Raw genomic sequence first — 25,620 nt, forward strand, 5'->3', positions numbered from 1 at the left:
GTTCTCTCCCATTATTCTCAGGATTTCATTAATTTTTAATTTCATTCAATTAGGTTTTCGACTGCTTATAAGAGGGAGAATTTTGCAAATTTTATACCACACAACATTGTTCAAAAGATGGATATCAGACATGAGCATTTATTTTTTTGACTAAATTTTTAAGGATCTCTGACTCAGTATGTTATCTTTTACTTATAGAAAACATGACTCTCTTTCTACAGTCAATATAAAACAATTTATTTTTATTCCACACTGTTAAGTGTAATTTCTCCTATTATGGATTTGTAGGGAACCAGATCTGTCGCACAACAGCACAAGCCAATTTTCTTTCTTCACTTTTGCACCCTGAATATGCCTTTCAGTGATTGAATCTCACTCCCAAATAATGGCAGTTTGACAGTGCCCTTCTTCCAAGTCGATGATTTTCTGCAGCTCATGAGAAGTGAACAAACACATTACATAGCAACTTGTTAAGAGATGCAACAAAAAAAAATCCAAGCACTGGTGTATGTGTGTCGAATGATGGTTGCTCAATTCCTGTGTGGGGATGGGGGGGGGGACACCTAATTTTTTAATTACTCAGTACGTGACTTCCTATCTGTAGATGCATCATTTGAAAAACCCAGAATGGCAAAACGTAACAGGTATCGCCGAATTCTTTCTCCTTGGATTTAGGAACGTTGAGAACGTGAATATACTCCTCTTTCTGTTATTCCTTTTTTTAATAATAATTTTTATTGGTTTTTATATAGACAAGACAAACAAAAAGTACAATATAAATTCTGTCCCTTCATCCCCTCCCCCCCACCGGCCCGCTTCTGCCACCAGCAACACCCACGGTGGTGGAGAGTCAAAGGGGTCCATTTTAAGGCTAGGTTCGACCTCCCCCCCTCTCCTCCCCCCCCCAGTCCCTCCCCTGCCACTGAAGGGACGGGGACGGAGGAGCACTGAGGTTTGGTTTACTCCCTGCTTCTCCTTCAACACAACCAACAAACAAACAATAAAACAATAACATAATCTAAATCCTACTTCCTTAACATTGTATTTGTGACTCCCTCAATTCTCTTCTTCCTGGTTTTCTTAATTTCTATATCAAATTGTGGCAATTTTCGTATTCTAATTCAAAATCTTACCCTTATAATATTCACTCAATCCTCCTCCTTCTTCATGCTGCACCTCCGCCAGTCCTCTCCTGCCACCAGAGGAACCCGCAAGGCGCAGCACTTCAAAGGACATCCATTTTTGCATCTGGGTTTCCTCCCATCCCCCTCCCCTCAGGACACCCCCTGCCACCAGGTGTTCCCAAGTGCAGAGAGGAGGAAAATGGCTCTCTGCCCAGATGCCTATCTAAACAGAAAATATTTAATACAAATCTTAAATTTTTTCCTAGATCATTCTTCTTTCTCCCTCCAAAAAACCTCAATTTTCATATATATTCATTTCCCTAATCAAAATCTTAACTTTATACTTAAAAACACTCTCCTTCCCCTCCCCTGATGCTCTTCCCCCAACTGGATCAACATTTCCTTTTACAGGCCAAGATTTCTTAAACCGTTGTTCAGCTACCAAAAGTTTCTAACTAAAAAGTTTTTACCCCACACCACATCTTTCCCCTTTCCAAATCCAGGCCTCTAACTCCCCCTCCTTCTGCATTTCCCTTTCCACCAACACACATCTCCATATTTCAGTCCCTCCAGGTTCCTCCATTTCTTGAGTCTTCTTTTCACATTGTTGCTCCTTGCTTTCATCTTCTTTTTTTCCAATTCCTTGTTGTGCAACATCCAGATCTTGTTTTTTACAATCCCAGTCAGTTTTAGTAAAGTCAGTTTTGATAAAGTCTTCTACTTCTTGTTCCTTAATCTCACTTTCAAAGTCATTCTCAAAATCCTGTTCTTGAGCCACAGTCTCTGCCCATGACGAGCTGGAATGTTGCAGTGTCTTATTCATGTCCTTCAATATTTCCAAGTAACCCAACACCGCTTCCTGGAAGGCCGGAGTATACATTGTTTTCATTCCTCTCCTAACCACAAGCAGTCAGGAGGTTTGCAAACAAAGCAGACAAAGGGCACTGGAAATTTCCTTTCAGCTACACGGTGTCTCCATCTTGGCTGATCCTTCCCATTGTTTTAACTAATCCACAAGTCAAATCAAAGTTCAGTCTGTCACAGCTTCAAACATCAGAAATATCTTATACCGCAACGATTTAGCAGATTTTCCAAATCATTTTGCAGCTTTGACAGCTTTTGACAGCTGTCAACGCACCTTCCCCTTAGGACCTTGCTGATCCTCAAGGGGTGCCAGTTCCAGGGTCTAGGAAAGGTTTGCGAAGTCTTTCATTCTTTTGGGATCCACAGTCAAATAGTATCCCTTTGATTTAGGATTGCATAATTAATGTGCCTCCTAATTGTCCATTAGGAAGAGATCGACTTCCGTTTTTTAAATCTCTTCCTTTTCCCCAATCTTTGCCGAGATTAACAGAAAGTCCAATTAGAGATTCCACTTACTTTCCTTCCTTTTGATTCCTTTGGAAGAATCCACAGCTAACTGGTAGAAGACTTGAGGCTTCGCTTCTCGGAGGCAAGATATCGTCCGAAAATGGCTCCCGCGACTCCACTCCGCCGGCTCACAGGGTCTCTATTGATTCCCTGGGCAGCAGAGGAATCGCGGACCGGAGCCTGCCGGACCTGCTCCCCAGGGACGCTCTTCCCTGGGTTCTTGTGGGGAATCCGCTCGCCCCGCGGCATTCCCCCCCCTCCGCGATACCAGGGACCTTGGAGCTCGAGGTCCCTGCGTCCTCTCCCCAGCGCTGTAGACCGGAAGTCCCTCTTTCTGTTATTCCTAGTCATCTATATTGTGACTCTGTCTGGTAATCTCCTCATTGTTGCACTTGTTATGGCTGAGCAGCACCTGCACACTCCCATGTATTTCTTTCTGTCAAATTTGTCCTTCTGGGAGATATGCTACACCTCAAATATCTTACCCAGAATGCTAAACAGTTTTCTTACAGGGGACAAAACCATTTCTTTTGTGGGCTGCATCTTACAGATGCATTTATTTTCCACCCTGGCAGCTACTGAATGTTACCTCCTGGCAGTGATGTCATATGATCGCTACCTAGCCATATGTAGACCATTGCATTATGTCATGCTTATGGACAACAGAACATGCATCCTGCTGGTTTCGGTATCCTGGTTAATTGGATCGCTGCTTATAACCATCTTAACATCTTTGTTGACCCAGCTCACTTTCTGCAGCCATTATCAAATTGACCATTTCTTTTGTGATTTTACACCTGTAGTAAGACTGTCTTGCAGTGACACCTGGGTTATTGAAACTGCAGCTTTCATAACGTCATCCATTGGAATTCTACCCACATTTCTCATAACTGTAACATCTTACATTTTTATCATCAGCACAATCCTGAAAATCCCATCTATGACTGGGAGGCAAAAGGCCTTTTCCACCTGCTCTTCTCATCTCACTGTAGTTTATGTTTTCTATGGATCTTTAATGTTTGTCTACATCTTACCAACAACTGGTAAATTCAAAGAACTAAATAAGGTTTTCTCCTTCTTGTACACAATCCTAACTCCAATGGCCAATCCCTTCATATACAGCCTAAGGAACAAAGATGTAAAGGATACCCTTAGAAAAGCATTGTGCCAATTTGGTTGTTGTTTTTATTGTATTCATTGATATCAGAGAATACCAGAAATAAGGACTGGTGTAACTGCTGTTGAAGGTCACAGAGCTCTGTCCTTTAGGCATGTGTGTTTAATTACATGAATGGGTTTGAATTCTACTAAGTCATAGACACATTGAAATCCATGGACAAGACTGATTAAATCCATCAATTTTAATGGGTATGCTATGAGTGTGACTAAGGGCAGACCCATATCACCACGTATTTAAGGTACATGTTTTCCCCCAAATAACCTTGGGAACAGCATTTTTCCATTTACAGAGATACAATTATCATCATTTTTGACAAATACATTTCCCAGCGTTTTCTGTTGGAAACCATGTGATTTAAGTGTGGTTTGCATGTGTTTTAAATGGACAGTGTGGGTCTGCTCTTAGCTGGATTCAAACCATGATGAAGATGCTTCTCTTATTTTGCTGTTAATGGATACTGTCTACAATATGTGCTGTTACATTATATATATTTCAAAAACCTTTTAAAAAAGAATCCATTTTGCTTCTACATTGCTTTGCAGATTGTGTATCTTATATATGATCATAATGTAATGAAAAATTATATTAAATGCATTATACAATATTGTATGCCTTAAACAAGATTATTATTGACCGGATGGTGTTAAGTAATCATTTACCCATCAAATCACAATTTGACATTTATTCCAATACTTTGCAGCAATTTTAGACTTGATGTTGTCCACTTAGGATTAGAGTAGTTGTTTTGTTCTAAAACCAAGGCCAAGCATGTGATTTGTGTTGGAACAAACTTTGAACACCCAGGTAAGGCATCAGCATTGGCTTGAAATAAAGCTCAATTGACTTTCCACAAATGCTGTTAAAGAGCAATGCATTACTTTGCACTTTGTATTGTTTCTTTGTAAATATTTTAAGGCTGTTTCCAGTAAATCTTTGAAACTCATTCTTGTGGTGGAAAGCTATTATTCTTTTTTTTTATTCATACCCCGTCTTTTTTCTTGACAGGACTCGAGGCATCTTACTAAAATGAGAACTGCTGAAAGTATAAAAGCATAATTTTGTATGCCTCTTTAAAATGGGTTCTGTGAAAACAAAAATCTTTTGATATGTCATTTATATTACCCTATGAATCACAGTGATTTCAGCATCAAATATTCAAGTCTTTATTTTTTTCTAGATATCATCTAATTTATTTATATGCAACTGAAAAGCAATAAGAAACAGGGAAATAAAACAGAGTCCATAACATTCAACCTCTTATACTTTAATAATGAAGATATGTAAGTTTTATTTTCTATATTGTTTCTACGTATATAACCGTAGCTGGAAACATCCTCATTATTATTCTAGTGATTCTGGATCAGCATCTTCACACACGCATGTATTTCTTCCTGGGAAGCCTTTCCTGTCTGGAGACTAGCTATAGCTCAACTCTCATGCCAAAGATACTGGTCAATTTTCTGACTGGAGGCAGAACCTGTAGAATGTTGTTGTTCAATTTCCAATTGGTAAACAACATAAACACAACTATTAGCTGTGTTGTAGAAGCGTTGTAAAAAACTTCTTGCCCAGCACGCTTCCTTCACATCCAAAAGTCAAGCCTGGTTTCTAAACGGTCAGGAATTTTCCTTCTGAAGTTCAGATAACAGTCTTCAGCAGCCTGTGGCAGCGGAAGTCTTATCCAGCTTTCAGTGCCCTTGCGTGCCTGAGAAAATAACTCACTTCCACTCCCTTGTTCATTAAAACAGAGATTTGTTGCTTAAGGCAACTCCAGCCAGGAGAAGACTGGTCCATCTCGGCTGGAACTGCGACACACACAGCACAGAATGCAAACATACAATCCCATATATGACAGAAAGTTTACAACAGTACACATACAGTTCCTGTTTCCTGTTTACATGACACCTCACAGGTACTTCCTGTTTATATGAGAACAGGCCCCATGATACAGGACGACTGCTGAGCTATTAATCAGCTCACAGAACCATTTTTATCAATGGATGCTTTGCAACACTATGTTTATACGGGCTTCTTGCAACTTCAAAATGCCGCAGAACCCCTCCCAGAAGGATTTGCCTCAGAACAATGGCATTCACCATATAGCATCATTCCATGGGAAAGCATCAGTCATTAGCTACTGTGAGGAGTACCATTATCAGTGCCAATAGGAACTAGGGTTGCCAGACTCAATAGAGGACAGGACTTCTGTGCCTTTAATTGCCCTGCTCTCTTTTGAGTCTGGAAACCCTAAAGAGAAACGAGCAGACCCTTTGTTTAATTTCCAAGCAAAGGGTCTGCTGGTTTCTCTTTAAGGTTTCCAGACTCAAAAGAGAGCAGGGTAATTAAAGGCACAGAAGTCCTGTCCTCTATTGAGTCTGGCAACCCTACTAGGAAGCCAAGCTAGCTTTCTAGAAGCTTTTTTTTAATCCCTGGAACAAAAATTCCAAAATGGGTGTACCATTTTTGCCACGTACAAAGGTGGAAACTAATTGGGTTGAATATGTTTTGGTTCATTCTTAATTAACTTTCTGTGCTCAGAGAATGTATCTCTATAGATGGAACATTTCTATTAATAATGTTTATTGCAGGTGTTATTTGGCATGAACAGTCATGTGAGCCCTCACCTGAAGTCTGAGGACATACAGTCCAGAAATAGGTCTACCATGTTATTTTCTATTTCTGTGAAAATTAGGCTTAGTTATATTATGATAACTTTGATTCTCCTGGCTGGAGTGCTGCCATTTTAAACATGTGAGAGAAATAATATGATGATATCTGTTCATTCTTTCATCCTCAGTGTTAATGCTCTGCCTCTCTCTTCCACCTGGCCAATAGTCTCCCTTGAATAGAAACTTCATTTGCAGTCAACAATGGCTCTTGGGGGCTTTTGTGTTCTGCTTGGCTTTTCCCACTGAGAATGAAAGAACAATGCAATTAACCTGGAATATGAGAGAGAATGTGTCTGTGAGACGGTGCAGATACAAATATAAATACAAATGAATATATTCAGTGTTTCGTAGCCTTCTTCTTAATAGTTTAGACTCATCAATGGGTAAGCCAGAAAGACATCACCAGGACTTACAAACATAATGAAAGAAAGAACATTCTAGAAATGGATGTGAAAAAGCAGGTAAGCTTAGATTTTAGGTAAAATTGCTTAAAGTAGATGTTTTAAAATTCTACTCCTTCCAGGGATTCTTGATTCATTTAGGATCTTATTGAAGATTCCTCATTGAAAACAATCCTTAATTAGAAGAGCAGCAATGTTGGGCACGTTTTCCTGAAATCCAGCTGCCTCCATTATTGCTGCTCTTCCCTGCAATGCACCCCACTTTCTGCCATGAATATCTTGGTTTCATAATTCTTATTTTGATTAAATTACGTTTTCCACTGCTTATGAGAAGGGATCTCAATTATGTGCAATTTTTAAAATACCATACAACCTTGTCCAAAAGATGTATACAGTATCTGACATGAACATTTATGTTTCATAAAAAAATTCCTTCAGTAGCACCTTAAAGACCAACTAAGTTTTTATTTTGGTATAAGCTTTCGTGTGCAGGCACACTTCTTCAGATATGGTGAAATAGGAGTCCCTAGGCGCTTATGTAGAGAAGGGGTGGGGAGGGGAGGGAGTATCACTCAGAGGGGTGGTGGAAGTGGGTGATTTACTGACTGATAGCTGTTGATGACCGAAAACGACTGCAAATGGTTTTGCATGAAAAAGCAAGGGTTGAGACAATGAGATGGCTGAAGATCGCTTTATCATGTATAATGAGATAAGAATCCAGTGTGTCTGTTCAAACCAGGTCCCTCCATGGTTTTGAGCGTGGTGATAAGTTGTAATTCAGCAACTTCTCTTTCCAGTCTATTTCTGAAATTCTTTTGTAGTAAGACAGCTACTTTGAGATCTTGTATAGAATGTCCTGGGAGATTGAAGTGTTCTCCTACTGGTTTTTCTGTCTTCTGGTTCCTGATGTCAGATTTATGTCCATTTATCCTTTGGCGTAGGGTTTGGCCTGTTTGTCCAATATAGAGAGCTGAAGGGCACTGTTGGCATTTGATGGCATACACAATGTTAGAAGATGAGCAATTAAATAGTCCTGAGATGGTATGTTGGATGTAAGTCTGGTGGTTGTATTATTGTGGGTGAGGAATTGTTTAAGATTGGGTGGCTGTCTGTAGGCAATGAAAGGTCTTCCTCCCAGAGCTTGAGAAAGGGAGCTGTCATTGTCCAGGAGAGGCTGTAGATTGCTGTTAACTAATCCCTTTAGAGTCCCCGACTCAGTATATTATTTGTTAGTTGTAGAAGACATGACTTCCTTTCTGAAGCTAATATAAAACCATTTATTTTGCAGTTTTGCACTCATGGTGCCATTATACCTGGGTGATTGAAACTACAGCACCAGCCACAGGAATTCTGTCTATTTTTCTTGAAACTGTGATACCTTTTTTATTTTTGACAGCAGCACAGACCTGAAAATCCCATCCATGGATGGGAGGCAAAAGCTACTATCTACCTGCTCATTTCACATCACTTCAGGTTAGATTTCTAGTTTAAAGAAACTGAGATTATGATTTATTTTTTAAAGGAGGGGATAATAATCAGCAGCCAAAACATTTAGATTAACATTGGCTCTAAACTGGTATCATGAATCTTCCTCGCATTGCACACACCTCCTTTTTCTTTTGCACCAGGCATAGGCAAACTCCGGCCCTCCAGATGCTTTGAGACTACAATTCCCATCATCCCTGACCACTGGTCCTGTTAGTCGGGGATGGTGGGAATTGTAGTTCCAAAACATCTGGAGGGGCAGAGTTTGCCTATGCCTGGTTTACACCTTACTCCCATCCAACTTATCTATATTTGCTATGAAATGCACACCTGTTTCTACATGTATTAAGTTGCTTCTAGATGACTTGGAATCAAGAGTCATCTTGATTGCTTTGCACAAAGTTTGCAGGGATGATAGACAGCATCAGGGGAGTTATAAAATGTTGCAATTGGTATTTAAGAGCAGTTCCCCTTATTCTAGGGACGTGGGTGGTGCTGTGGGTTAAAACACAGAGCCTAGGGCTTGCAGATTGGAAGGTTGGCAGTTCGAATCCCTACGACGGGGTGATCTCCCATTGCTCGGTTCATGGTCCTGCCAACCTAGCAGTTCGAAAGCACGTCAAAGTGCAAGTAGATAAATAGGTACTGCTACAGCAGGAAGGTAAACAGTGTTTCTGTGTGCTGCTCTGGTTCTCCAGAAGCGGCTTTGTCATGCTGGCCACATGACCTGGAAGCTGTACGCTAGATCCCTTGGCCAATAATGTGAGATGAGCGCTACAACCCCAGAGTTGGTCACGACTGGACCTACAACACAAGCCAATTATATTTCTTTTTTACTTTTGCACCCTGAATTCGACAGTCAGTGATTGTATCTCACCCCCAAATACTGGCAGTTTGAAAGTGCCCTTCTTCTGAGTCAATGATTTTCTGCAGATTTTCTGCAGCTCATGAGAAGTGAACAAACACATTGCATATTAACTTGTCCAGAGATGCAGCAAAACCAATGCAAACGCTGATTTAAAATGGCCCTGCTCAAAAAGATGTGTATATGGCACAATGGTGTATGTGTGTTGAGTGATGGTTGCTCAATTCTTGTGTGGGGATGGGGGTGGAAACCTAATTTTTTAATTACTCAGTATGTGACTTCCTATCTATAGATGCAGCATTTGAAAAACCCAGAATGGCAAAACGTATCAGTTCTACAAGTGCATCAGTTCTACAAGTGCAAAGCTTTATTAACACTGCCTGCTGTTATTTAGATACACCTCAACATGAAACGAGAAGAAGGAAATCAGACAGCCCCTGTGGGATTTATTCTCCTGGACTTCAATAGTGATGATGTACAGATACTACTTTTCATACTGTTTCTACCAATCTACCTTGCAACCATGGCTGGAAACATCCTCATTATTATTCTAGTGATTCTTGATCAGCATCTTCACACACCCATGTATTTTTTCCTGGGAAACCTGTCATGCCTGGAGACTTGTTACAGCTCAACCATCATGCCAAGGATGCTGGTCAGTTTTCTGACTGGGGACAGAACCATTTCAATTAACGGATGCTTTGCCCAGCTGTATTTCTTTGGTTATCTCGTAACTACAGAATGTTATTTTCTAGCAGTGATGTCTTATGATCGTTACTTAGCCATTTGCAAACCGTTGCATTATGTAATGCTCATGAATGGAAGAATTTGTATCATGCTTATTGCTGGATCATGGATCAGTGGATCACTGTTTATCAGTCTCATAATATTTTTTGTGTCTCAACTGCAATTCTGTGGACCCAACAAAATAAACCATTTCTTCTGTGATTTCATCCCAATGATAAGACTTTCCTGCAATGACACCAAAGTGGCTGAAACGACAGCCTTCATTTTATCCTCCATAGACACTCTGTCCCCTCTTTTAATAACCGTGGCATCTTATGTTTGTATTATCAAAAGCATTTTAAGGATCCCATCCACCACTGGGAAACAAAAAGCATTTTCTACATGTTCCTCTCACTTGACCGTGGTTGCTTGCTTCTATGGCTCCCTGATGATAGTCTATGTATTACCAAACATGAGTTATCTGAGTGAGTTGAAGAAAGTATTCTCTCTATTCTATACTCTGCTCACCCCTCTGGTCAACCCCCTTGTCTACAGTCTGAGGAACAAAGAAGTAAAAGATGCTTTATTTAAGATGATTCATAGAATTCATTAAGATTGAGGATAATGTGGGGGGTGGTGAGGATGCTTCACTAACATAGATTTAATTATTTGAATGTTTTCCATTGCCTTCTATTATATCTGCATGATGTAGTTAGTTGAAATCTTAATCAGGTATCTTTTGCATATGCTTTTTCTCATTGAAACTGGACTATGCCAGTCTAAACAGCAGGAGCAGTCGCAAACGACACAATGTTCAATAATACAATATAAATTCCCTGCACACAGAAAACTGGGATGTCAAACAGAATAGTGAGATGTTAACCTATACTGAGATTAATGTGTGCTAGACTGAATGTTCAACTCATTCTTTTTCTGAGTTGGGATGAATAAAAGGGAGTGAGAATTGCTGTGAAACTTCAACACAAGCACTTGTTTTGGGTTTTTTTGCCAATGCTTGTTTCATGATACCAGATTCCCTCCCACTAGGAGTCCCCTCAAAGCAATTTGCATCATTATATAGCATCGTTCTATGGAAAAGCACCAGTCATCAGTTTTGTGAGGAAAGACATCACGAAAAAAAAATTTAAAAAATGAAACGGGTGTTCCAGTTTTGCCACGTACAAATGTGGAAACTAATTGGGGTGGATATGTTTTGGCTCATATATTATATGTTTCTACTTGACAGGCTAAATTTCTGTGATCAGAGAATGTATTTCTATAGATAAACTTATTTATTAATAATGTTTATATCCAACCCTTCATGAATATAGAAAGCTGGTGGGATCTGGAATGCTTTCAAGTGAGCCCCCACTTGAAGTTTGGGGTGATACAGTCTAAAAAAAGATTTACCATTTCATTTTATATTTCTGTGAGAACTAGGCATAAGTTATATCAGTTCTCCTGGTTGGAGGACTGCCATTTTAAACATGTGAGAGAAATAATGAGATGATATCTGTTCATTCTTGCATTCTCTATCTATGTTTATGCTCTGCCTCTCTCTCCCACCTGACCAGTGGTCTCCCTTGGGTAGAAACTTCATTTGCAGTCAACAATCAACAATGGTTCTTGGGGGCTTTTGTGTTCTGCTTGGCTTTTCCCACTGAGAATAAAAGAATGATGTAATTAACCAGGAATATGAAAGAGAATGTGTCTGTGAGACTGTGCAGATACAAATATAAATACAAATGAATATATTCAGTATTCCAGAGCCTTCTTTTCAATAGTATAGACAGATCAGTGATGTCACCTGGCCTTACAAACATCATGAAACAAAGAACTTTCTAGAAATGGATGTGAAAAGGTGTTGCCCTCAGCAGCAGGTACACTGAGATTTGGGGTAAAATTGCTTTAGGTAGCCCTACGACTACCAATTTACACTCATTCTAGGGATTTTTCACTCATTTAGGATCTTATTGATGATTCCTCAATGGGAACAATCCTAAATGAGAAGAGAAGCAAGTTTTCCTGATAGACAGCTCCCCATTATTACAGATTACCTTGCAATGCACTCAGTTCTCTCCCATTATTCTCAGGGTTTCATTAATTTTTAATTTCATTCAATTAGGTTTTCGACTGCTTATAAGAGGGAGAATTTTGCAAATTTTATACCACACAACATTGTTCAAAAGATGGATATCAGACATGAGCATTTATTTTTTGACTAAATTTTTAAGGATCTCTGACTCAGTATGTTATCTTTTACTTATAGAAAACATGACTCTCTTTCTACAGTCAATATAAAACAATTTATTTTTATTCCACACTGTTAAGTGTAATTTCTCCTATTATGGATTTGTAGGGAACCAGATCTGTCGCACAACAGCACAAGCCAATTTTCTTTTTTCACTTTTGCACCCTGAATATGCCTTTCAGTGATTGAATCTCACTCCCAAATAATGGCAATTTGACGGTGCCCTTCTTCCAAGTTGATAATTTTCTGCAGCTCATGAGAAGTGAACAAACACATTACATAGCAACTTGTTAAGAGATGCAACAAAAACAATGCAAGTACTGGTGTATGTGTGTTGAGTGATGGTTGCTCAATTCCTGCGTGGAGATGGGGGATGGGGGAACCTAATTTTTTAATTACTCAGTACGTGACTTCCTATCTGTAGATGCATCATTTGAAAAACCCAGAATGGCAAAACGTAACAGGTATCACCGAATTCCTTCTCCTTGGATTTAGGAACGTTGAGAACGTGAATATACTCCTCTTTTGGTTATTCCTAGTCATCTATATTGTGACTCTGTCTGGTAATCTCCTCATTGTTGCACTTGTTATGGCTGAGCAGCACCTGCAAACTCCCATGTATTTCTTTCTGTCAAATTTGTCCTTCTTGGAGATATGCTACACCTCAAATATCTTACCCAGAATGCTAAACAGTTTTCTTACAGGGGACAAAACCATTTCTTTTGTGGGCTGCATCTTACAGATGCATTTATTTTCCACCCTGGCAGCTACTGAATGTTACCTCCTGGCAGTGATGTCATATGATCGCTACCTAGCCATATGTAGACCATTGCATTATGTCATGCTTATGGACAACAGAACATGCATCCTGCTGGTTTCGGTATCCTGGTTAATTGGATCGCTGCTTATAACCATCTTAACATCTTTGTTGACCCAGCTCACTTTCTGCAGCCATTATCAAATTGACCATTTCTTTTGTGATTTTACACCTGTAGTAAGACTGTCTTGCAGTGACACCTGGGTTATTGAAACTGCAGCTTTCATAACATCATGCATTGGAATTCTACCCACATTCCTCATAACTGTAACATCTTACATTTTTATCATCAGCACAATCCTGAAAATCCCATCTATGACTGGGAGGCAAAAGGCCTTTTCCACCTGTTCTTCTCATCTCACTGTAGTTTCTGTTTTCTATGGATCTTTAATGTTTGTCTACATCTTACCAACAACTGGTAAATTCAAAGAACTAAATAAGGTTTTCTCCTTCTTGTACACAATCCTAACTCCAATGGCCAATCCCTTCATATACAGCCTAAGGAACAAAGATGTAAAGGATACCCTTAGAAAAGCATTGTGCCAATTTGGTTGTTGTTCTTATTGTATTCATTGATATCAGAGAATACCAGAAATAAGGACTGGTGTAACTGCTGTTGAAGGTCACAGAGCTCTGTCCTTTAGGCATGTGTGTTTAATTACATGAATGCGTTTGAATTCTACTAAGTCATAGACACATTGAAATCCATGGATTAAATCCATCAATTTTTAATGGGTATGCTATGAGTGTGACTAAGGGCAGACCCATATCACCACGTATTTAAGGTACATGTTTTCCCCCAAATAACCTTGGGAACAGCATTTTTCCATTTTCAGAGATACAATATCATCATTTTTGACAAATACATTTCCCAGCGTTTTCTGTTGGAAACCATGTGATTTAAGTGTGGTTTGCATGTGTTTTAAATGGACAGTGTGGGTCTGCTCTTAGCTGGAAACAAACCATGATGAAGATGCTTCTCTTATTTTGCTGTTAATGGATACTGTCTACAATATGTGCTGTTACATTATATATATTTCAAAAACCTTTAAAAAAAGAATCCATTTTGCTTCTACATTGCTTTGCAGATTGTGTATCTTATATATGATCATAATGTAATGAAAAATTATATTAAATGCATTATACAATATTGTATGCCTTAAACAAGATTATTATTGACCGGATGGTGTTAAGTAATCATTTACCCATCAAATCACAATTTGACATTTATTCCAATACTTTGCAGCAATTTTAGACTTGATGTTGTCCATTTAGGATTAGAGTAGTTGTTTTGTTCTAAAACCAAGGCCAAGCATGTGATTTGTGTTGGAACAAACTTTGAACACCCAGGTAAGGCATCAGCATTGGCTTGAAATAAAGCTCAATTGACTTTCCACAAATGCTGTTAAAGAGCAATGTATTACTTTGCACTTTGTATTGTTTCTTTGTAAATATTTTAAGGCTGTTTCCAGTAAATCTTTGAAACTCATTCTTGTGGTGGAAAGCTATTATTCTTTTATTTATTTATTTATTTATTTATTTATTTATATTTATTTATATATATATCTTTTTTCTTGACAGGACTCGAGGCACTTACTTACTAAAATGAGAACTGCTGAAAGTATGAACGCATAATTTTGTACGCCTCTTTAAAATGGTTTATGTGAAAACAAAAATATTTTGATATGTCATTTATATTACCCTATGAATCACAGTGATTTCAGCATCAAATATTCAAGTCTTTATTTTTTCTAGATATCATCTGATTTACTTACTTTAGATGCAACTCAAAAGCAATAAGAAACAAGGAAATAAAATTCATAACATTCATCCTCTTATACTTTAATAATGAAGATATGTGAGTTTTATTTTCTATATTGTTTCTACCTATATAACCGTAGCTGGAAACATCCTCATTATTATTATAGTGATTCTGGATCAGCATCTTCACACACACATGTATTTCTTCCTGGGAAGCCTGTCCTGTCTGGAGACTAGCTATAGCTCAACTCTCATGCCAAAGATACTGGTCACTTTTCTGACTGGAGGCAGAACCATTTCTATCAATGGATACTTTGCAACACTATGTTTATTTGGGCTTCTTGCAACTTCAAAATGCCGCAGAACCCCTCCCAGAAGGAGTTGCCTCAGAACAATGGCATTCACCATATAGCATCATTCCATGGAAAGCATCAGTCATTTAGCTACTGTGTGGAGTACCATTATCAGTGCCAATGGGAACTGGGGTTGCCAGACTCAATAGAGGACAGGACTTCTGTGCCTTTAATTGCCCTGCTCTCCTTTGAGTCTGGAAACCCTAAAGAGAAACGAGCAGACCCTTTGTTTAATTTCCAAGCAAAGGGTCTGCTGGTTTCTCTTTAAGGTTTCCAGACTCAAAAGAGAGCAGGGTAATTAAAGGCACAGAAGTCCTGTCATCTATTGAGTCTGGCAACACTACTGGGAAGCCAAGCTAGCTTTCTAGAAGCTTCTTTTTAATCCCTGAACAAAAATTCCAAAATGGGTGTGCCATTTTTTCCACGTACAAAGGTGGAAACTAATTGGGTTGGATATGTTTTGGTTCATTCTTAATTAACTTTCTGTGCTCAGAAAATGTATCTCTATAGATGGAACATTTCTATTAATAATGTTTATTGCAGGTGATATTTGGCATGAACAGTCATGTGAGCCCTCACCTGAAGTCTGAGGACATACAGTCCAGAAATAGTTCTACCATGTTATTTTCTATTTCTGTGAAAATTAGGCATAGTTATATTATGATAACTTTGATTCTCCTGGCTGGAGTGCTGCCATTTAAAACATGTGAGAGAAATAATATGATGATATCTGTTCATTCTTTCATCCTCAGTGTTAATGCTCTGCCTCTCTCTCCCACCTGACCAATAGTCTCCCTTGAATAGAAACTTCATTTGCAGTCAACAATGGCTCTTGGGGGCTTTTGTGTTCTGCTTGGCTTTTCCCACTGAGAATAAAAGAATGGTGTAATTAACCTGGAATATGAGAGAGAATGTGCCTATGAGACGGTGCAGGTACAAATATAAATACAAATGAATATATTCAGTGTTTCGTAGCCTTCTTCTTAATAGTTTAGACTCATCAATGGGCAAGCCAGAAAGACATCACCTGGACTTATCAACATCAAGAAAGAAAGAACCTTCTATAAATGGATGTGAAAAAGCAGGTACACTTAGATTTTAGGTAAAATTGCTTAAAGTAGATGTTTCAAAATTCTACTCCTTCCAGGGATTCTTGACTCATTTAGGATTTTATTGAAGATTCCTCATTGAAAACAATCCTTAATTAGAAGAGCAGCAATGTTGGGCACGTTTTCCTGAAATCCAGCTGCCTCCATTATTACTGCTCTTCCCTGCAATGCACCCCACTTTCTGCCATGAATATCTTGGTTTTATAATTCTTATTTTGATTAAATTACGTTTTCCACTGCTTATGAGAAGGGATCTCAATTATGTGCAGTTTTTAAAATACCATACAACCTTGTTCAAAAGATGTATACAGTATCTGACATGAACATTTATGTTTCAGATTGCTGTTAACTACTAGTCCCTTAAGAGTCCCCGACTCAGTATATTATTTGTTAGTTGTAGAAGACATGACTTCCTTTCTGAAGCTAATATAAAACCATTTATTTTGCAGTTTTGCACCCATGGTGCCATTATACCTGGGTGATTGAAACTACAGCACCAGCCACAGGAATTCTGTCTATTTTTCTTGAAACTGTGATACCTTTTTTATTTTTGACAGCAGCACAGACCTGAAAATCCCATCCATGGATGGGAGGCAAAAGCTACTATCTACCTGCTCTTTTCACATCACTGCAGGTTAGATTTCTAGTTTAAAGAAACTGAGATTATGATTTATTTTTTAAAGGAGGGGATAATAATCAGCAGCCAAAACATTTAGATTAACATTGGCTCTAAACTGGTATCATGAATCTTCCTCACATTGCACACACCTCCTTTTTCTTTTACACCAGGTATAAGCAAACTCCGGCCCTCCAGATGCTTTGAGACTACAGTTCCCATCATCCCTGACCACTGGTCCTGTTAGTCGGGGATGGTGGGAATTGTAGTTCCAAAACATCTGGAGGGCCAGAGTTTGCCTATGCCTGTTTTACACCTTACACCCATCCAACTTATGTATATTCGCTATGAAATGCACACCTGTTTTAAGTTGCTTCTAGATGACTTGGAATCAAGAGTCATCTTGATTGCTTTGCACAAAGTTTGCAGGGATGGTAGACAGCATCAGGGGAGTTATAAAATGTTGCAATTGGTATTTAAGAGCAGTTCCCCTTATTGTAGGGACGTGGGTGGTGCTGTGGGTTAAAACACAGAGCCTAGGGCTTGCAGATTGGAAGGTTGGCAATTTCGAATCCCCACGATGGGGTGATCTCCCGTTGCTCGGTTCCTGGTCCTGCCAACCTAGCAGTTCGAAAGCACGTCAAAGTGCAAGTAGATAAATAGGTACCGCTACAGCAGGAAGGTAAACGGTGTTTCTGTGTGCTGCTCTGGTTCTCCAGAAGCGGCTTTTTCATGCTGGCCACATGACCTGGAAGCTGTACGCTGGATCCCTCGGCCAATAATGTGAGATGAGCGCTACAACCCCAGAGTTGGTCACGACTGGACCTACCGTGTTTCCCCCTTTTCAAGGCGTAGTCATAAAATAAGCCATAGCAGCATTTCTAAGCATTTGAGAAATATAAACCGTACCCCAAAAATAAGCCATAGTGATAGGCGCTGTGCGGAAGAGAGCACTGAGCTCCCCGAGTCAGCAGCAGCAACGCCGGCCGCAGCAGTGTTTGCTGAGTCCTTTCTTGCTTTTGGGACTTAGTTACTGTGCTGGCTTGGGATGGTGTGTGTGCAATTGCTGTTGGTGCTTCGTGTTTTTCAGCTGGATTCTCTGGGTTCTAAGCACTTTCCCCCCGTTTGTTTGCGAAGCAGCACTCGGCTGCAGCCCCTGCCTCTCCCGGCGGCTGCAGGAGGCTGCAGTTGATCACTATCTCCTTTTCCATTTCTTTTGTCTTTGAGCACCCGGCCCCGCCCCCTCTCCCCTTCGTGGAATGAAGAACGGAGTTTTAGCAGCATTTCCTCATTATAAAAAAAAGGTCAGGAACTTTTACTTTAACCTCAAAAATGGGATATTTCCTCTCTCTAAAAACAACTCTGACCTGAACACCAATAAAACGGGAGTAGATCACCTCCAGTTTATAAATCCGCAAGTAGATCGCAGTCTCCTGGAAGTTGGGCTCTATACTTTGGCTGATTGCAAGCCTTTGCATCTTTAAAAAACAAAAACCATGCGCCTCTCAGTCTTAATTTTCCTTTAATTCATCCCCCTATACCCTCCTCCAACCATTGCCTCCTTCCATTCCTTACCCCCCTCCCTCTCTCCCCACTTCCCTCACTCCTGTGCGATCTCATTTAGTCATATACTTGCTTTTTCTGTTGTGTTGTCTATTTTATATTTAATATTATTACCCTTTATGATGTTATTTTTTCCCTTGCGATAATTATTTATTTTTTATCTTTAACTAACTTTCCTTTCCATATTTTTCCATATATAACTCAACACTTTCCCATTCCTTCTTAACTCACTTATTTAGCTCTTCCTCATCCAGACAGTCCCTGACACAAAGATTCAGATGGAACAAGGTTGTATGTCCTTATTTAGCCAGCTTCTATTGTGTGTTCAAGGCGGTCCCTCCCCTTAGGTGGCCAATCCCCTGGCAATGCCTCCCCAGGCAGGATTGGGCAGTTGACTGAGGTAGGCGGAGACCCCAGGTATCCTGGCTGGGAAGGGTGAAACCAGTCCTGAACTACTAGTAGCTACACTGAGATCCAGGGGGCTGCACGCGACCAAGTAAAAAGCATGGAAATAAAATCAATAAGACTACAAAGAAAAACCCAGACTACTAGACATAAACTATTCCTAATGGAGAGAGAATGAAATTTCTAATTGGCATGATGAAGAGTGGTCCTGTACTGTATGAACATGGTGCAACCTTGGAAGTCTCACTACGCTAGCCCAGAAGGATCGTTCATGTCATATAAACCAATATTCCAATTTATATTATTGAGAATGAAATGGGCAGATATCACATAGTCAGGGTTCCCTTGAGTTAAACAAATCCATCAGGGATTTTTCAGGAAGGTGATTATGGATATAGTGTGAGGAGAACCACTAATTTCCCTTATGATTTAGGCATTGACTTTTATGTGTCGTTTTTCCATTGAGATTTTACAAGCAGATTAATAGATTTGGATGCTTACATAAACTATAGAATGATTGCATCCAGCAACAGCTGACACATATCAAGAAGAGATGCATCAAAATTTTCAGTGCAGCCTCAGATTTTCAAAACTTCGGGGAAATCCTCCAGATGTATACTTGAAACTACTAGATGCAGGGCAGTTCCTAACAAGACATACATTCAAGATCTGACATGCGTTGAAGTGCAGAAATGATGCTTGTGCAATTATTTCCATGAGCCACATTTTGATGTAATGCAGAGGGAAGACCCACAATTCATCAAGAATCTGGTTTGTTCTGGCTTTAAGGTAAGGAGCACAGTCAACTATTTAAGCTCAGTCCTATAATGTGCCTCATCAGTAGTAAGTTCAACTAATTTCACTGGTGCTTGCTCCCAGTTAAGCCAATATAGGATTTCAGCTTTCCTCCTTCAAAATAGCTTTGAGAAATGAAAGCAAACAAATACCTGGGAGTAATTACCATGTGGCTCTAATATTTGGTCTCAATCAGCTGTAATCTTGGGCTCCCCGATAGAGCTGATTTGCCTTGGGTCAACCTGGAGACTATCCACCCCTATTCATTTAACAAAGAGTTAACATTTAACAGCTGAAAAATACAGTTGTGAATGAAAGCACCAGCTTCTCCCACTTCCCAGCTATTAAGCAGGAGGAGCCAATCATGTATGGTGCTGTTCCTTCACATGCAGCTTCCCTACAAGCAAGGCAAGCCTCTCACAAAAAGCCTAGCGATCAGCACTGTGCGAGGTAAAAAAATTCCTGGTTAAGAGCTCATAACAGAGAGAGTTTGATCTTGTGCTATGCCACTTTAGGGGGCAGGAAGGAGGAGAGGCCTGACAGGAAGAAGGAGAAATCCATCAACCTGCCCACCTCACACAGATACATTCTCTGTCAAAAATGCAGCTGCCAAATGGGTCTGGGTTTTATCCTCTTTCTCCTTTTTCAACCTCATGCCAGTCTCTCTTTCCTGCCTGATTCTCCACTCCCTGACAGCCCAGGACAAAGGGATCCACAGTTGCCCCAACCCAACTCAGCTGAAGCCTGGAGCTCTCCAAATAGGTCATATTTAGCTCTGGATTTGGATTTGATATCTCACTTTATCACTACCCGAGTCTCAAAGCGGTTAACAATCTCCTTTCCCCTCCTCCCACACAACAGACACTCTGTGAGGTGAGTGGTGCTGAGAGAATTCAAAGAAGTGTGACTAGCCCAAGGTCACCCAGCAGCTGCATGTGGAGGAGCGGAGACGCGAACCCGGTTCCCCAGATTACGAGTCTACCACTCTTAACCACTACACCACATTTTAAATCTCAGTCTAATCCTCTGCACAGCCCTAGTCATTACCATTGTAATTCAATTTGTGTTTCACTTAATGTAAGCCCTCTGTCATATACAGTGCTATTTGTTCCAGAAAAAGAGGTGCCAGAACTCACCATGAACGCCTCCCTTGTTCTCTTATAATGGCAATGGTGCCCACCTGGGAGGTGCCGGAACTGAGTCCCAGTGACCTCTGGTTGACAAATCCCCCCTGGTCATATATATATGTCAATGTTTTTCTCAATATTGTCTGATTTTTTTCAGATGTCAATGAAGAGCAATGAGGAAGATGGAAATCAAACAGAGCCCACAACATTCATCCTCTTGGACTTTAATAATGAAGACCTGCAGGTTTTATTTTCTGTGCTGTTTCTACCTATCTACCTTGTGACCATGGCTGGAAACATCCTCATTATTCTATTAGTGGTGAATAATCAGCACCTCCACACACCTATGTATTTCTTCCTGGGAAATCTCTCCTGCTTGGAGACTTGCTACAGCTCAGCCATCATGCCGAGGATGCTGGTCAGTTTTCTGACTGGAGACAGAACCATTTCTGTTCATGGATGCTTTGCACAGCTGTTTTTCTTTGGGTGTCTTGCAGGAACAGAATGTTACTTCCTAGCAGTGATGTCATATGATCGCTATTTAGCAATTTGCAAGCCACTGCATTATGTAATGCTCATGAATGGAAGAATTTGCATCATGCTTATTGTTGGATCATGGGTCAGTGGATCATTGGGTATTAGTGTCCTAATATATTTGGTATCTCAGCTAAGATTCTGTGGGCCCAACCATATCAATCATTTTTTCTGTGATTTCTCCCCCATGGTAAGACTTTCGTGCAATGAGACTGATGTGGTTGAAAAGACAGCGTTCATTGTCTCCTCTTTAGCTACACTACCTCCCCTTCTAATAACTGTGTCATCTTATGTGTGTATTATCAAAAGCATTTTAAGAATCCCATCCACCATTGGTAAACAAAAGGCATTCTCTACATGCTCTTCTCACCTGACTGTGGTTGCTTGCTTCTATGGCTCCCTGATGATAGTCTATGTCTTACCAAACAACATTTCCTTGATTGATCTGAAGAAACTATTATCTTTGTTATACACTATGCTCACCCCTCTGGTCAACCCCCTTGTGTACAGTCTGAGGAACAAAGAAGTAAAAGATGCGGCAAAGAAAACTTTCAAGCTGCTTCTGAGAGCTCACTAAATTTCTGGTAAACATGTGGAGGAGACCACTGGTGCTATTGGCTTTATGATGTGAATGTTTTACTGGGACTGATTCTGAAGATAATTAATTAACATATTTTGCCCCTGACTTCTTTATCAAAGCAGGAATTTGACCTTGTATTAATAATATACCTTAGCTTCATATTGATATTGAGTCCAGCATCAAGAGAAAGGATTATAGAAATATGTCACACTGTGGTTGTGACAAGAGAAACCTCACAGCGCATCATAAAACTACCTTAAACTACCTTAAAGGAAAAGCGGAATCATATGTCGTCAGCCCGTTGTTCCACTGTGTTGCCGATACTGACTGAAGGCAGCTCCCCAGAATCTCAGGCGGGACTCTCTGCAAGACTTACCAGCAGATGCCAGGAACTGAACTTGGGATTTTCTGTGTACAACCACTGAACTATGGTCCTCCCCAAAATGCAAAATATACACCTAACTGCAACATTTTTAAAAGTAGCTCTCCTTCAAAATTAGCACATCTCCAAATTTTGCAATGCAGGCCTTTCACCAAGTAATATGTACAAAAAGAAATACATTAGCATGTTTTTGCAAAGCACTTTCCTCACATATAACAAACATTCCCATCTTATTTTTTCTAATGTACTGTATGCAAAAATATGTTTATTTAGAGAAAGTCACACTACAATTCTTAAGCATTTTCGTGAGTACTTATTATTTGTTCTGCTTTTAAAATACAAACCGCTTGGGCCACTGGAGTTATGAATGGAAAAATCTGAAACTGAGAGAAACAAAAACTGCATGTTTTGTTCAGTCCTCATCACAGTGCTGGGGCAGGTGGAGCTGATGAGGATGAAAATCACTATCTCTCTGAACATCTCATCATTTTCTGAGTGAAAAGGGAGGAGTAACAATCCTCCTCATGCTATCTGCATGGATTATCTGAAGAGAAAGGCTTTGTGTGTGAGAATCTGTGTATATGTGACAAATATTTTCACTCCTGAACACATTTTTGCACCCATTTCTGCTGGTTTCAGAGACAATGGAAACCAATGGAAACCCTATAGCTGGTCCTCCTTAGCCCAATTCAACATTGGGAATAAAAAGCATCTATTTTTTAATAGGCTTGCATATGAGACTGATCCCTACTCCCCATTTCCTGTCCCGAACCAATACTCTTATGCTTCCTGTTATATATAAAGAAAGCATTCATATTGTATGTTTTAATCAATCTTAAACAAAGCTTTAAAAAGTTAGCTTAAACAAATTGTAATCACAGCAGTGCTGGAATATAAGGTCCCACTGCGTTGGGCAGGCACGTGGGGAAATCCCCCAAGGGGACAAGGCTCAGAGGGAGTCCACTGCAACTTGGTTCGCAAAGCTATTATGCTCCTCCTCATTACTAGATAACTGGGTGTTTCTTGGAGATCAACAAATCCACCAGTGATTTGCTAGGAAGAAAGGTATGACAGTACATATAGGAGTGCCACTAATTTCCCTCATGAGTTGGGTGTCTTCTCCGTGTTCATTCTCCTTTGAGATTTTAGAAGCAGGTGGATAGATGTGAGTGTCAACGTAAGCTATAGATTGATGGCATTCAGTAGTAGCTGACCAATATCCACATATTTTCAGAGAAGCATTAGATGGTCATGCAATCTTCCAGATACATATTGAAACAAACTCGATGTAGGACTTTTACTAGCAGGACATAAATTAAGTTGATGCCCTGTGGGAATAAATAATGATACTTGTGCAATTATTTCCATGATCTACAATTTTGGGTGATACAGAGGAAAACTCAGAATTCTGCCTTTAAGGTAAGGAGTACATGAAACTCTTCCAGGCAAAATCCTGTTTAAGTTCCTTCAATAGTACATTTTGCTAACTGCAATGAGACTTACCCCAAGTTAAGTGAGCATAGGATTTCAGCTTTTTCTTTTCTTTTTTTTGAAATGTAGCTCTAAGAAACTAAGGCACATACTTCCCTGAAAGCTTTGCACAACCCTTTCCATCCACCCAGTGGCTCAGATTGTGCTGGATTTGTGCTGGATTTGTTTTTGGATTAGAACCTCTACCGATTGCTGCACAAATTGACATAAGATTCAATGTGATTTGTAGATTCAATGTGAGAGTAGATATGTATTAGATTGGATTACACTGTAAATGTGTCAGAGATTTAACTCTAAAAATAGAAGTGAATAGCATGTATCAATGATATCATATTTGGATCACTGTTTTCAGTGTTGTGATGTATCCCAAAACAGAAATAGAGAGTTTTGTTTGGTTAAATATGGGTTGGGCACAAATCCCCAGCCTTCTTGCATGTTATTGATATAATCCTATGAATTAAAGTGAATCCAGCATGAAATACTCAAGTCTAATTCTTTCTTGATATTGTGTTATTTATATAGATGCAACTGAAAAACAATGATAGAGATGGAAATCAAACAGAGCCCATAATGTTTATTCTCTTGGACTTTAATAATGAAGATCTGCGGGTTTTATTTTCCATACTGTTTCTGCCTGTTTACCTTGTGACCATGGCTGGGAACATCCTCATTGTTATTCTAGTGATTCTCGATCAGCATCTTCACACACCCATGTATTTCTTCCTGGGAAACCTGTCCTGCCTGGAAACCTGCTACAGCTCAACCATCATGCCGAGGATGCTGGTCCGTTTTCTGTCTGGGGACAGATCCATTTCTGTTCATGGATGCTTTGCTCAGCTGTATTTCTTCGGGTTTCTTGCTGCTACAGAATGTTACTTTCTAGCAGTGATGTCTTATGATCGCTACTTAGCAATTTGCAGGCCACTGCATTACGTGATGCTCATGAATGGAAGAATTTGCATCATGCTCATTGCTGGGTCTTGGATCAGTGGCTCATTGGGTATCAGCATCATAATATTTTTGGTATCTCAGCTGAGATTCTGTGGGCCCAACAAAATCAATCATTTTTTCTGTGATTTAACCCCTGTGATTAGACTCTCCTGCGACAAGACTGATTTAGTTGAAATGACAGCTTTCATCATCTCCTCTATAGGCACTCTGCCTCCTCTTCTAATAACCATATCATCTTATGTTGGCATCATCAAAAGCATTATAAGAATCCCATCTACCACTGGTAAACAAAAGGCATTCTCTACATGCTCTTCTCACTTGACTGTGGTTGCTTGCTTCTATGGCTCACTGATGATAGTCTATGTCTTACCAAACATGAATTCATTGAGTGACTTGAAGAAACTCTTTTCTCTGTTCTATACTCTGCTCACCCCACTGGTCAACCCCATTATATACAGTTTGAGGAACAAGGAGGTAAAGGATGCAGCAAAGAAAACTTTCCAGCTGCTTCAGAGAGCTCACTAAAATTCTAGCAAATACGTGGAGGAGACCACTGGTGCTATTGGCTCTATGATGTGAATGTTTTACTGGGACTAATTACGAAGGTAATTAATTAACATATTTTGCCCCTGCCTTCTTCATCAAAGCAGGAGATTGACCTTGTATTAATTTTATAGCTTAGCTTCATATTGATATTGAGTCCAGCATCAAAAGAAAGGAATTAGAAACATGTCACACTGTGGTTGTGATTTACAAGCGAAACCTCGCAGTGCATCATAAAACTATCTAAAATGAAAAGAGGAAGCTGAATCATTTGTGCATCAAGCCCCGAAACCCACCCCCAGGAAAAAAGACACCAAGGAGACAGAATTTAGTTTAAAGGTTAGGGGAAAAATTTAGCCCACAACTTTATTGAATACACAAGTGTGGCTGGTATTGGCTTAGGCATTGGTATCTGATGACTTTAACTGTCTCCTGCCCACCCAGCAGGGAGCCTGCGAAGGGTAAACTACCAGCAGAGGGAGCTCCAACAATGGCTATTGACTGGTGCTCACCCCTGGAGG

General features: G+C 39.8%; 5 protein-coding genes across 5 annotated transcripts; all 5 read left to right on the forward strand.

Moving 5' to 3' along the window:
* The first annotated feature begins 2,892 nt into the window (after window positions 1–2,892).
* On the forward strand, window positions 2,893–3,696 carry LOC132592896 (olfactory receptor 2AP1-like). Its single transcript, XM_060281120.1, has one exon. The coding sequence runs from the start codon at window positions 2,893–2,895 to the stop codon at window positions 3,694–3,696; it is 804 nt and encodes a 267-aa protein (XP_060137103.1).
* A 5,805-nt stretch (window positions 3,697–9,501) lies between these two features.
* On the forward strand, window positions 9,502–10,434 carry LOC132592897 (olfactory receptor 5AP2-like). Its single transcript, XM_060281121.1, has one exon. It carries the CDS (start codon window positions 9,502–9,504, stop codon window positions 10,432–10,434), a length of 933 nt encoding a protein of 310 aa, XP_060137104.1.
* A 2,062-nt stretch (window positions 10,435–12,496) lies between these two features.
* LOC132592898 (olfactory receptor 2AP1-like) lies at window positions 12,497–13,465 on the forward strand. The gene has a single exon (XM_060281122.1). The coding sequence runs from the start codon at window positions 12,497–12,499 to the stop codon at window positions 13,463–13,465; it is 969 nt and encodes a 322-aa protein (XP_060137105.1).
* A 6,917-nt stretch (window positions 13,466–20,382) lies between these two features.
* On the forward strand, window positions 20,383–22,658 carry LOC118077948 (olfactory receptor 11A1-like). Its single transcript, XM_035101669.2, has one exon. It carries the CDS (start codon window positions 20,737–20,739, stop codon window positions 21,727–21,729), a length of 993 nt encoding a protein of 330 aa, XP_034957560.1. The 5' UTR covers window positions 20,383–20,736; the 3' UTR covers window positions 21,730–22,658.
* A 1,469-nt stretch (window positions 22,659–24,127) lies between these two features.
* On the forward strand, window positions 24,128–25,081 carry LOC118077949 (olfactory receptor 2AP1-like). The gene has a single exon (XM_035101670.1). The coding sequence runs from the start codon at window positions 24,128–24,130 to the stop codon at window positions 25,079–25,081; it is 954 nt and encodes a 317-aa protein (XP_034957561.1).
* Window positions 25,082–25,620: the final 539 nt, after the last annotated feature.

This window comes from Zootoca vivipara, chromosome 13 (assembly GCF_963506605.1).
Source record: "Zootoca vivipara chromosome 13, rZooViv1.1, whole genome shotgun sequence".
NCBI lineage: Eukaryota > Metazoa > Chordata > Lepidosauria > Squamata > Lacertidae > Zootoca > Zootoca vivipara.